The 14050-nt window shown below is 42.8% G+C and overlaps 1 protein-coding gene across 14 annotated transcripts in view; it reads left to right on the top strand.

Moving 5' to 3' along the window:
* MAP3K7 (mitogen-activated protein kinase kinase kinase 7) overlaps positions 1 to 8815 on the top strand; it is a 1005666-nt gene extending 996851 nt beyond the window's left edge. For 9 of the 14 annotated variants that reach the window (XM_069606471.1, XM_069606465.1, XM_069606460.1 and 6 more), the window contains one exon: positions 7425 to 8815. In XM_069606471.1, coding sequence (XP_069462572.1) covers positions 7425 to 7605 — 181 coding nt within the window. In that variant the 3' untranslated portion in view covers positions 7606 to 8815. Of the gene's footprint in view, positions 1 to 6341; positions 6387 to 7424 lie in introns of all 14 variants that reach the window. The other 5 variants (XM_069606472.1, XM_069606468.1, XM_069606463.1 and 2 more) reach the window with 3 other exon arrangements.
* The last annotated feature ends 5235 nt before the right edge of the window (positions 8816 to 14050 follow it).

Below are 14050 nucleotides of genomic sequence, written 5' to 3'. Positions count from 1 at the left end.
CCTAAATGGTCCCTCTTTTATGTAATCCCTTTATCCATAATCAGGTGTTTCTGTCTGCCCATATAAATTCTAAATATCTCCCCTTTAAATCTTTGGAGCAGAATTTCTGTTTGCAGTATATCTAGATCCCAGTCACCTTGTCCTTGGCATTTTATGGCTAATGTATCTTTTACAAGCCTTTGACTTTGTTGGATTATACAATTGGTTGCAGATGTTTTTCAAAGGTACACTTTGAACCCATTTCATGACAGACAGTGTGCCCTTCATGTTCATTCAAACTGTCAGGCCAGGTAAGGTAAACACACATTATTTCACGTTTTGCTCTTAACAGTTTCCAGGCTTCCAACTCGCTTGACAAAGCAGAATTAAAACCTAAATCTGCTTCAGTTTTGCTCTCTGCCATCCAGGTACTATTGATTCCAATGAAATCTAAATAACCATAATAGATGAAATTGCACAATAATAGGCCTTAAATATTTTTATAAACTCATGTTTTACTCTAAATAAAGACTGTCATTTTAAACATTGAAGTTTTCTATATCACACCTTTTGTCTTTTAGATTTAGAGTGCTTGATATTTTGGGCTCAGGAAGCGCATGTGGCTGAAAGAAAATATGTAATCGCATTCCTATTTGGACATAATTGGCAGAATGCAGTCTGAAAAGTGTCCTTTTGATTTTGACCGTATGCAAGAAGCAGACATCTCCAATAAATAAGTTTGTGCATATTGTTTCTCTTGCCTTTGCAGAAGACTTTGCTCACTATACATTATTTTAGGCAACCTTTTTGCTACAAAATCCATGAGAATCCATGTGTTCAGGCCCAGAGATGACAGCGATGCCGGTGACTGTGGCAGCTGGACCACATTTTTCATGGGACTCAGCTACATTATATGGGTTGTGGAGCAAAAAGGGGATTTGTGCTCTTGCATCAGTTCCTTGCACTGAAGTACTCACCAAGGCAAATGTTTTGGCTTTTGTATTCTGTAATAGAAGTGGTCTTGTATACTGTCCATCTGCCACTGTTGGAATCCACAAGGAAGAGCCCAAGATAGTGCTTTGGGTCTGGTTGGCTGCGGATGTGGGAGATTGCGGCAGGGCTAAAGAGGAGAGCTTAGTCGTGGGTTGCTTAGTGTTGATGTGCTAACAGCTAGGCCTCTGTGGTCCTACTTTGGGGAGTTTTGCATGTGTAGTGTAAGGTGGTAGGAGATCTTAGAGGGGAGATGGTTGGTCATTGGGAGGCGTTAGTAGGCCTTACAAGGCAAAACAGCCTGCAACCCTGCACTCCTACCCCTGGCACATTGGACACAGATCCCATTTCTCTAGCTCGCAATGCCATAGCTCTCCCTCTCATTCTCTCACACCCTCTCCCTCTTTCTCTCACATACATTGTACACCATGAGGAAAAAAAACAAGCATCCGCTAGTTTGAAGATCTGGGCATAGGGTAGTGTGGAAACTCTACACATTATCATAACCTGGTAAAGCTTATGAGAGGCAAGAACTTGGTGGTCAGTGGAAGGGCATCTTAAAATACCTTTTGTCGATATAAAATCATTTAGGCAAGCATACAAATGTGTAACATTATATACGAAACATTAATAAGTTGACAAGTAAAACATGGTTAAAAGAGACTGAGTAAATAAATGAGAATCAGCTTATTGGTAGAACCAGACAAAAATAAAAGTAATTAACAATTCCTAAAAACACAGTGTGGTATTCTGAAGTTACAATCAAAAACACATTTCAAGAGCAATCTTCCTCTTTAGCCACGCTCTGTGAATGTACTTAGCCACCTGATCGACTTGCACTATGTCCTCTGTTTCTTTGCATAGTAAGATCGCCTCGGATGTACTACGACTGTTTCAATTAACAAAAAATTGGTCTCAAATATAACCTGCTAAATTTGAAGTAGAAAGTACACAATAGGATGAAGTGCGTAACTGTTCCCCTGATCGATTCACAATAAGTACACTTGCCAGATAGGATGGTTCCATGTGTTAAGTAGGCATGATAGCGAAAGAATATTAAACCTAAATTTGACATAAAGTGAGCGTGCAAAAGTGGGTGGGGGTCGGTATTCTAGGAATTGTTCAAAGCCCCAGTTGTTTTTAGAATCCTAATAAAGTGTGAGGTGTAAAGAATGGACAATATTGGAGAGTGTTTCGATCTTCTTCCCTCACTCTGAAGGCAGCTTTTACCGGGCTCTTCGTGCCTTCTCTAATCACTGAATGGTTCGTTCAGAGTTCTGGATGTTCAATATACGTCACCCCTTTCACCTTCCTTAGTATGTTGATTTAGCAGGCAGAGAAATGCCTCAAATCCTAATCTACCATGCTCTTGGCTTATTGGCCAAGGCAGGGGCCAGAATCCCTGCTCGTATATATTCTTTCACCCTCTTCCAGGGCAACAAATCAGTTTGATCTGGTTCCCAACAAGTTTGGGAAGGTGGGAGAGCAGTACAGAAGAGAAAGGTTCATGAAGAGGTTGGTGCTCTTATTCCCTGCCCTCCCTCCTGTACAACACCCACTCATCTTTCTGCACAAGCATATGCAATAATTTTTTCATGGTATGGGGGAAATTCCTTGCATAACAAAGGGTAAGGGTTGGATGTTCTAGTACGGGTAAGTACATTTTCCCTTATGAGAGTGAAGTTTACGATTGAAGAGCCTATTCTAAAAGGTTTAAAGTCAGATAACCTCTTTTGGAAATGCTTCCTGCCTCGCAGTGCAGGCATCTCCCAACAAGGTTGTAAATGGGGGGGGGGGGCGGAGGAGAGCAAGGACTAAGAGAACTAGAATAACCATGGTGGTAACTTTTTCACTTTTTCTTCTTTCCTTCTCACTCAAAGATGATGCTTAAAGGGCAGCATTGCCACAAAAGAACACAGGTTATGTTTTTGGTTACAAGATCCATTTTCACCCTGAGGGAACGGTGAATGTAAATAGGCATGACGCGCTAGCCAGTGTGGGAATAGGAAGTGTAAAATATTACTGCACCTCAGCTTAGACCCAATATGATATGGGTGAGGGTAATTTAGGAGGAAGTGGAGTATTTTTTGACATGTCAAAAAATAATTTTCTGGATTGGGGCGGTAAAATTGAACAGTCTGTGTGAGATAAACATTACGCTAGGGTCACATTATCTTTACGCGTGTATCTTTAGTCAGTTAATAGATAGAATATTTGTGGAAAATGAGAAATCTAAATATGCATTTGTAGTTGGATGTAATGTGATGTTGGGGAATTAAAATGGAATACTGCTGGCCCATGTGAGTTATTTTTGATGGGGTCAGACACTTTTACCAGTTATGTTAGAATAGGGCCTTTTTTATATCTGGCAAGACGACAGCCTGCTAGTCATCTGCCCACACCAGAAGGGTTACGGCCTCTTGAGATGTAATAGCCAAGTGCAGAATAGTGTCTATGCACTTGTTTACTGAATTTCAGAAAGGCGGGGGAAGCAGTACCAGGGGTTATGCCCCCCCCCTTTTTCTAAACTACTTGTTTCAGGTAGAGTTACAGGACGATCCTAAGGCATTAATGAACAGCTGCTACCAAAACAAATTTAAGGTAGTGTCTAGATAATAACAGCTTCAAAAATAATCCACTGGTAAAATGTGAAGCTCGCAAACTACCAGGTTCGGTGTCATGCATGACTTCAAAACTTAAAAGGATTTTTTTTTTTTAAACTTGAATGTGAATCTCTTCCTGCTATACATCCTCGACCAAGGAAATGCAGACAAATAGTTCTTTGTAAATTACCTGGGTTGCTTTATGAACAAATGTTATGTTTAATCTTCACCCTCAATATAGTCAATCTAGAGCAGGGATAGAGGGGTTGCATATGTATTTTTATTTGATAAATGCTTAATTTAGTATAAAACAGAGATTCTCTCATCGGCACACCTGCACCCTCCTTTCCTGTCACTCTCTGGCCGGCCTCCCTTGGCCTCTTCCTGCTCCCACCTGTGAGGCTAAGAACCTCAGTGTCATCTTTGACTCCACACACTCCTTTTCTTTTCAAATCTCTGACGTCTCTAAGAAGTCAAACTACCAACTGCACTTCCTCGGAGGTATTCTTCCTTTCCTCTCCTTCCCCCAGAAGTTCACGGTCTCTAGAGCTCTGATTCTCTCTAGGCTGGACTACTGCAATAGCCTCTTTCTAAATCTGCCTGTTTCTACTCTCCGCCCTCTGCAACTCATTCAGAACATGACTGCAAGACCTGTCCTTGGCCTCAAGCCCAGGGATTGTATCCCTCCAGCACTGAAATCTCTGCATTGGCTTCCAGTGGCTGCAAGGATTAATTTCAAGACTCTCTGCATTGTCCACAAGGCCTTCTGGAGCCTGGGTCCTCAATACCTCCAACTCTCCCTTCGTAAATACCTTCCTACTCAAGCTCTTTGCTCCTCCAACTCCCTCAGGTTCAGTCGCTTCTCCAAGCAACAAGTTGGTGGTAGATCTCTTTCTTGGTGTGGGGCCTCCCTCTGGAACAGCCTCCCTGCCTCTCAAACTTGTGGAGAACCATCTCCGATTCTGGAAGCACCTCAAGACCTTCCTCTTTGCTTCTGCCTTCTCTCTTGTATTTGTATTTATTTTATTTATAAAGCTCAGCCAGGCCCAGGGGCATACGGGCGCATAAGTTAGATCTGGTTACAGTTGCAATTGAAAGCAGTCAATAAGGGTTACGTTACATTGCAGTTACAGGTGGGTACAAACTTAGTCATGCAAATGCATATATACATAGTCTAGTATAAGTACATTAATTACAAAAGTGTGCCAGTGACAGTCGATCATGCTGGGATCAGGCAGTTAGGCTGTCATAGAGTCCATGTTGTGAAGCCAACACTTCTTGTTATGTTTAAATAGGTTAAATGAAGGTTCTGCTTGCAAAGGCGCAGGTATTGTGTTCCATAATTTGGAGGCTTGTACAGGGAAGCTAGCACCACCCGAGTTATGAAGTTTAAATCTCGGTATGGACATGGTGTTAGCTTGTGCTGCTCTAAGAGGTCTTGAAGAAGTGTGAGGTGTAAGTTGGTTGGTGAGGTAGGCTGGTGCAAGGTTGGCCCTGGCTTTATGTGTAAGGGCCAGAGTTTTAAGGGATATTCTGTGCTTGACTGGAAGCCAACGTAGTTTGCGTCTGGTCTCCGAGATGTGCATCTTTTTGGGGATGTTGAGGGCAGCTCTGATGGCATTATTTTGAATTACTTGCAGTTTGTTGATATTTTTGTAGCTAGTGCCTAAGTAAAGAGCATTACAATAGTCTATCTTGGATAGGACTAATGCACTAGCAAGAGTAATGCAGTTGGGTGAGGAGATGAACGGCCTACATGCAGTGATCAGCTTGCAGGTGTAAGTGGCTGATGATGCTACTGCATTAGTTTGTTTGGAGAAGGATAAGGTGGCATCGATGTAAACCCCAAAGGTTTTGGTGTTATTTGACACGGAGATGAGATTGCCATCTATGGTGAAGGATTTAAATGCGGGATTGAGATTTTTGAGTTTGGCGTGAGTGCCAAGAATGATCAACTCGGTTTTTTCGTCATTGAGACAGAGTCCATGATGTGCCATCCATGCTTGAATTACTGAGTAGATTTCATTAAGGGTTTTGTTGTCTGTTTCATAGTTCCCCGAGATAGGAATGAGTATCTGGGTGTCGTCCGCGTAATTGGTATACGTGACACCCAGATAGTCAAGAATATCAAAGAGGGGCTTTGTGAATATATTATAGGCTCCACAGGGTACTGGTGAAGGTTTAGCAGAATCAGTGGGAGAGAAGACCCTCATGGTTCTGTTCGCCAAGAAGGAACTGATCCAGGCCGTGGCTGCGTCTGAGAAGTGTGCTGCAGTTTTCAAGTGGTGACAGAGTGTTTGATGGTTGACCAGGTCAAAAGCTGCTGACAGATCAAGCAATAAGAGGAGGGCAAGTTTACCATTGTCTTTCAGGATTTGGATCTGGGTCGTGAGATCTATTAATGCAGTTTCCGTACCGTGTCTCGGTCGGAAACCTGACTGCCTAAGTCCTAGGAGGTTGTTTGATTCTAAGTAGGCCTGTATTTGTAAATAGGCTGCTCTATCCAGTATTTTTAATAAGAAAGGTACAGTTGTTATCGGTCTATAGTTAGACGGGTTGGCTGGATCAAGAGTAGGTTTTTTAAGGAGTGGGATGACCCACGCATCTTTTAGGTTATCGGGCACTACTCCAGTTTTGAAGGAGGCATTGATGAGGTTGGTTATGAATGGTGCCAGGTCGTGCACAGCAGCTTTGATGATCGGGGCAGGGCAGGCATCACCTTGGCAATTTGAAGGTTTAAGTTTCCTGATGATGTTTTCTACTTCCCAGATTGAGAGGGGTGAGAAGCTGAAAGGTTTACAAGTCGACTTAAAGGTAGGTGATTTGTTAGGTAATTGTTTGTAGTCCGGGTCAGCAAGTAGCAGGGATTTTTTTGCGTTGATTTTAGATTGTAGGCAAGCTATTTTATCTAATAAAGCCTTCTGAATATTACTACCACATAGTGCATCTGTAACACATTTGTCTATGGGGGCAATGGGGATTCTAGTTCTTTCAAAATCTTAGAGTTCCTTTGTGTTGGATTCCGCTTGTGTAATCCTTTTGTTATATGTGTCCTTTTTAGCAATAAAGATGGCTTCTTTGTAACTAGAGGAGGCTAGGGTTAGCTCAGTCTTATTGGATGCTGTGGGATGTTTTTTCCAATGTGACTCTGCGGTTCTCTTAGCTTTGCGTAATTCTCTTAGCTGCGGCGTGAACCAAGTGTTAAGGTGACGCTGTGGTTTAGGTTTCCGCAATTTTAGGGGGGCAATGGTGTTCAGTGCTTTAAGTATAGCCTGGTTGTAGATATCCACTGAGACTGTGGGATCAGCCTCTGAGTCGATATTGTTCAGGATGGGGAGTAGTATGGGTAAGAGTTTGTTCCTCTCCCCTGATGATTTGCTGTCTGATACTGCACTGGTCACCTGGCTAACCTCTGATTTCGGGCCCAGGACCCTGCCTGCACAGTTGCGCACCCGCACTGCCTCCCGACAACCCTTGCACTTGGGTCTGTATCTGTAACCCTACAGTACCCCCTACCTGCACTTTTGGACACCTGCTGTCTGCATTTACCCTTGCACCTGCCACCTGCTGGACGCAGTTCTTGTTATTGTTTGATCCCATGTACAGCGCTGCTCCCCCTGCCCCCTCCCATGTACTTGTGTGATCTCAATGTCACTTGGTCTGGTAAGATCGTTGTCTCTGTCCTCCCTCTGTTCCCCCTCCTTTGCCTTGTCATGCCTTCAAACACATGTGTATAGGCAGGTTATAAATGCCATATCATATCATATGTTTAATAAGTGCTGGATTTAGATTAAGGACATTTTTAAAGTTTTCACCACATGTAACTTATTCAAGGCGTTATTGTATTTTTAGGCAGGAACTCGTAGCAGAACTGGACCAGGATGAAAAAGATCAGCAAAACACTTCACGTCTAGTGCAAGAGCATAAAAAACTTTTGGATGAAAACAAAAGCTTATCTACGTACTATCAACAGTGCAAAAAACAGTTGGAGGTTATCCGAAGTCAGCAGCAAAAACGACAAGGCACCTCATGACTCACCTCAGATTTTTGAGAGGAAAAAATAATGCAGGGGGAAAACTTTCTTTGTCCTCCTTTGGTGACCTGTGGGTATGGCAGGATCTCATTGTGCCCTGGATGTCCATTGCTTGTAGCATTCATTGTACAATGTATCTTCCCCCTTTTCAACGATGGACATAGAGTTCTGGCAACTCATTGAATTGCGTGGGGTAAGCAGTGTCTGGATCGCCTTGCTGGGTTCATCACGATCAGGATCAGTGCGTGAAGGCCAGCTGGCCAGCCTTACAACAGCTTGTGTTACAATACTTGTGCTGAATAGGAAAGGGCCTTTTTTTGGCAAGGAGCTGGAAGGGTTAGCTCTGTACAAACAATGAAAACTAGTTTGTTTTTTAGGGCCATTTTGGTCTAGTATCATGTTAGTCAAATTATATTTTGCAGTTGTTTAAATACTTGTACATTTGTCTGAAAACATCCAACTGCATAAAAGATATTCTGTATACTTTGATATTATGTTTTACTGTTCTTCAGACCTGGAATTAACTTTTACATGCCCTTCAGGTGTGAAGCTATGTTATGCTTCAGGAAAAGTGCTTGCTCAAAAGATTTCCAGTAATTGTCACTTTGACACAGTTATCTCACATGCATCATTGATACTATGAACAAAATGGGTCTCTTGTACATTTGGTGTGTATGCATGCTGTGTATCATTTTTCTGTCACTATCATCATTGAATAGAAGGCAAATGAATATGTACTGTAAAATGACATTCATGTAATCATTCCCTCCATTGTCAACACTGATTTTTTAATTATTTGTATTTGAAGTAATAAAATATCAGAAGTGTAAATTGAAATCAGGTAATAGATTCTGAAAGTCACATTTCTTTACATCACCCAAGCAACACAAACACTTGTTTATAGTCATTTTGTATTTATTTAATTGCATTGGGTCAGTATTTTGCTTTCAGAACATTGGCTTTTGCTTATGGTTGAAATGTGTCAATGGAAGTCTGTGACTTTAGTTTGCTTCATGTTTACCATTTTCTACCATATAGAGACAAATGGTGGTAGCCAAATCCGTTTTTCACGTGAAGTAACATTGGGGTTGTTGTTTTCTAATTTGTTTGTCTTGCAAATCTTGTGTTAGGCTCAGATTCAACCTAAACCTTGCCTTCACTTGTGTCCCATTGATAACATAACAAATTAAAGCTTTGTTGTGATCATTTAGCTTTGTGGACTATTGTATATACTTATTTAGGGAAGGGGTAATTTAGCGCTAGTGTAATGGAAAATGTAGGTGGACACATTTCTACGAGTCGTGCAGCTATTTTCTCTGCCTCCACCATGTAAATAGTGTAAGCTGTGCAAGTGATGTACCTCCTCAGTAGCCATTTTCTCTGAGTATTTCAAATTATTCTGAATCTTTTTTTGGGCAGGTCAGGGAGTGGGGGGTATTTTTATCTCCTCCCTGGGTTATTTAAATAAAGGGAGGGGAGTCATTCCCAAAACACCAGCAGAATTAGCTGGCTGAAACTGATATTGGGATCAAGTTAAGGGCATATATATTAGCAAAATTGAATTGGCAGAGAAAATAACTGTAAGACATTATGAAATATTTTGAATTATCGGTGCCACAGTTTCTTGCAAACCTGTCAGTTTACCAAAATGGATGCTTGTTTGTACTCAACAGCACATGCCGATAGTGGTGACATAAAAGCTTGAATTTCCATTACTTAATTTAAACATATGTATTGTTATCTGGAACACTCCATTTGACTGGTCCATATCATAAGTTCTCTTACCACTTTCATAATTTATTCAGTTCACTAAATTATAACTTGGGTTCTTATGATATGGGTCTAAGCACAACGGATAAAGCATTGTAACTATGTAAATTGCTGTTTTGATGTTGTAAACGTTCCACAGAGGTGTAAAATGTGTTAAGCATTTGCAAGAGCATATTCATAATCCACATTTTTCCTGAAAGTATGCTTTAGATTTTCGATAATGCACACAATAATTTTGTAAAGTGTAGGGCAGGTCATGTGAAGACAAATGTTGGGGGTGATTGTACATATACATAAATAATGTGCTGTATTATGTTTACATTAGAAATGGTCTCAATTGTGAAAAGGCATCTATGCAATGAGTATTAGTCAGCCTTGTTCCACGGGTACTCACATGTCAGTCGAGGTATGAATATTTTTGGGAGAATCTAATGTTTCTATTCACCACCTCCATTCATGTAGTATTCCCTCTTTTCAGCCTGATGCTTTGTGTACTAATTTCTGTCACCCATGTTTGGTAAGAGCAGCCTTTTTCTTTTTCACTGTACTGTATGAATTTGTTTTCTTTACCTGACAGGGGCTTGATTATTTTTTGCATTTTCTTTTGTAAAATGTTCTTACACACTTTCTATGTTTTGTTATCTTTGAATCCTCTCAACATTTCAGCTATGAAATTGCCTATCCTTCAAGTTCTGTAGAGTAAACTCTTGGGAAGTCTCAGTACCAAAGCCAAAGGCTCTGCTATCAGGGACATACTTTGTGTTTGTCATTAAACAGTGCTGTGGAGGATGTTAAGCAATGCACTTCTGTGTTCCATAGTAAATTAGATGGTTGGTCGGAACTTGCTATGAAATCTGAAGTTATAATTCTAGATCACAATAAATGCTTGAACAGTGGGCTGTGGGAGATTGCATGTGCTGGAACTCGCATGGTTGATTTTCTGCTATTGAGCTGAACTACAATACATGGATGGGGCAAAATCAGAGAAATTACAATGTATCACCTTGTAGACAATGCTATGCTTCTATAATATGCTACTCCTACAGTGTTAGGACCCTAGCAGTCTTTCTGTTTGTGCACAGTCCATTGGTACATTTGCACTACCAACAGTGCCAGTACTTATAGTGATGTGAGGATGGCCATCTTCAGAGAAAGGATAGTGTTCCTATTTAGTGTGAAGGAGTCTCCTTCTGCACCCCACATCTCAGGATACCTATAAGGGCAGTCCGATAGTGCAGAGCCCTAAGTCTACCCCTGTTGCATGCTCCCCAGGCTAAAGTGCAACACACATTTTCCTCCAAAACCTTGATGTAGCCCATCCAACAAACCTGAACTGCTGCTTCCACACCCGAGGGTTCTGGCTGATCCCTTCCAAGTTCTTGGTGGCATTTCACTCCGAACTTACTAGTGACCAGCAGAGCAATGCCTTTTGGTATCCAGTTATAGTCACTAGGGAAAAGGTCACCACGGGATGACATTGCTCCAAATTTGTATGGCAACAAAAATCGAGCACGTCCCCAAATATTGTAGGACTGGAGTTAGAATAGTCAATAATACCTGTCCTAGTATATGTGGGGCAAGGCTTTTCGGGATGCAGGGACAAAAATCGCCTCCCTTGCGACTTTTTCCTAGGGGACGTTTTCACAAATGAACCTGCCGTTTGTATGCGTGGTGATATTGGCTGCAGAAGGAGAGCTCCCAATTCAAGATGGCTGTGAAGTGACCTATACCCAGTGGGGCACTTCCCATGCGGCTCCCAGGATACCAGTGCACGCACAAGACAGGATTAATGGCGAGTGCCCAGACAGCAGCCAAGCCATAGCCTTGTCCCTATTTGATTTGTGGCATCGGTATAGCCCAACCAATGACGATTGGTCCGCAATCAAGCCTGTTCACACTGGCCTGCCTGACCATCCATCCCGTTTTCAAAATGACTACTAAATTGACTGATATTGCATAGGTAATTGCCAATTTACTCCCTTGTTAACCTGTCTGAGACCAGAAAGGTACCTATCGGCAGACTATGCTTGGACTCTTTCCATGGCTCTTGGACACACATCAGAACCTCTAAGGGCTAGTGCATTTTCTGTGCACTACTTTTACATTCCCTACAACCCTTCCTCTGCAAGACTTATTTACCAATATATAATGCCTTGGTGTTTTCGAGCAACATACTCGTCCCACCCCCTTGCCAGTTGTGCATCACAGTTCTGACTCTCACCTTATTTCCCCCCAGCCCCCATCTGCTTCCCATCAGAATCTGGAATGTGATTTCTCGGTAGCTGAGAATGTCGTGTGGCACCCCTTACAACTCTTTACCTTTCTCTCTGCTCATTTTCTCCCCTTCTTTTTGTCCATTACCGGGATCTGAATGTGACCCCGGGGTGCCTTATGAATGTCTCCAAGCGCCCCCTACCCCCTGCCCCTAACCTCCCTTTCTTTCGTTCTGTGTTTCTCCTGGATTTGTTCTCTCCCTGTCCTTACAGGTTTTTCGAATCAACCTCGCTGAAGCTGTGAATGTGTTCTGATTTCTCCTGCATTTGTTCTTTCATGGATGAATGTTCCCGATCATCCAGCTGGGAATCCTCAGTAACATTAAAGCAGTTTACCTTTACATTTCTTTAACTGCTTGTCACTTTTGTGCTCTATTAATAATTTTGGGTCATACTGCCCACAGCCAATTAGATGGGTACCCTTAGCGCCACCCCTGGTGGCCATCTTCAGATGTTTTACCGCACTTTACTGTTGGGCGTCCTTGAAAATTCTCTTATCAAATCTTCTGGTTTGGTGCTGCATTGCTTCTCGCCTACAACAGTGACATTTCTGCCCATTCCATTGATTCTGGAGTTCCAATCTTCCTTCTGAGGCCTTAAGGAGTGCATGGAGATGACCCACACGAGGAAGAAAAGCCTATCCAGGGCCTGTTCTATATGTAACCTTAAGAACGTTTACGTTGCAGATCTTCATGAAAAGTTTCTTTACTCTCTGTACCCGGACCATGCCTTATTTTTTTTTTAAAATGTATTTATTTTTGCATTTATTTCTGTGCACAAAGCCCTGAAGCATCTAGGCGCTAGTTACAGTAAGTGATTGTTTACAGATCGTTGGTACAAGAATATGCATTAGGAATACAGCGTAAAGGCGGCAGGTGTGAGCTATCCCTGACATGCCTCACATCATGTTACTGGGGGCATGCAGACATCTGGAATACAATAGGTGCAAGTATACAGACTGGGAAAGCTACGCCTCAGGTTATGGGGCTACATCAGGCATGCATACATCATGATACAACGAAAGAACATTGTGGCAGATAAACTCGGGAAGCAGGTTTAACAGCTGGGTGATAAATTCCATCAGAGCGCTATATACAGCATAGCTGGGATCTATATGGGTCAAGTATTACAATCATCAAATTTCGAGTAAGGCACTACCATGCATCATTAATTGGGCTAGGTGCAAGTTTGTGACCGGTGCACAAGATAATAGGTCAGTTACAGATAGTTCTGCTACTAGGCAGGTTGGGCAAACAGCAAGCAACCAGTCAGAGTTTATTATTCCAGGACAGGGCGAGCCGGGGTGCTTACCGGAATGGTGTAGAAGCAGTTTTCTTGCCTTTTTTAGTCCCTGAGTAAGTGGGTGGAGGCGCCTTTGTTTCTAGAGCAGGGTGCGCAGGTTATAATGTCAACACCATAGAGGGGGGCTCCGGACAGGTCCAGACAGGAGCCTTTGTGAGGGCCTGGCTATCGCCTGCCGGTTCCCAATAGGCGAGCAAATCCACTTGACCAGTTGTACAATCTGGCAGTCTGTAACGCTCACCTGATTCCCACGGAGGCGCGGGTCTTGGCAGGAAGGTGTCCGTAACACGAAACGTGATGTGCAGGATTCGGTTGGCTTCTGGGGTCGAACCTCTCCGCACTGTGTGTCGAACTCGAAGGGTGAGGTTTCTGCATGTGAAATAATATGGGGATTAAAGGTCTGGGTTGTTGAATGTCCCTATCTCTCTCCTCCCAGCTTGTCTGTTGAACCCCCCTCCCAGGTCAACTTGCTCACCTTAGATAGGTGAATGCTGGGCTCTCCATCTGCGTCTAGTGCAGGGTGCCGTTGCCAGTTCCTTCACTGGTGAAACGTTAGCCTCTTGACTTCAGAGGATGAGTACCGTCGTTGTCTGCACGACCGGTAAGTTTCTGGACACCTTTAGTCTGTAAGTATGGCAAGCGCTCTTACTGTCTCTTTCTTTGTCTTTGCAGGCGACGATGCAGAAAGAAGAAATCCGGAAATCGCCACGTGCCGGTGAGTGTAACCCTGCTGTTGTCTATGCAGGTGAAGATGCAGCGTGAAGAATCCGGAATGCACGGCGTGCCGGTAAGTAAAATAATGCTGTTTGTCTTTGTGCAGAAGCAGGGTGAAGAATCCGGAATGCACGGCGTGCCGGTAAGTAAAATAATGCTGTTTGTCTTTGCAGGCGAAGGTGCAGCGTGAGACACGGCCGCTGCCGATGGATCAGGTAAGCAAACACTGCGTGTGAAAGTTCGTTCTGCTAACCTGTTGTTTCTGATCTTTTGCAGGTGCTGATGTTGCTCGGGTACCGGAATGGTGAGTATAATTCTTGCAGGTTCAGGATCCAAAGAAAAGCTGGAGCAGACTCGGTGAGCGTTCTGCTGCAGATGCAGAATAA

The sequence above is a fragment of the Ambystoma mexicanum genome, chromosome 4p (genome assembly GCF_040938575.1).
Source record: "Ambystoma mexicanum isolate Mex_15411 chromosome 4p, UKY_AmexF1_1, whole genome shotgun sequence".
In the NCBI taxonomy this organism is placed as follows: Eukaryota; Metazoa; Chordata; class Amphibia; order Caudata; family Ambystomatidae; genus Ambystoma; species Ambystoma mexicanum.
Note: the sequence above shows the minus strand (reverse complement) of the source record. Positions and strands in the feature narration are given on the sequence as shown.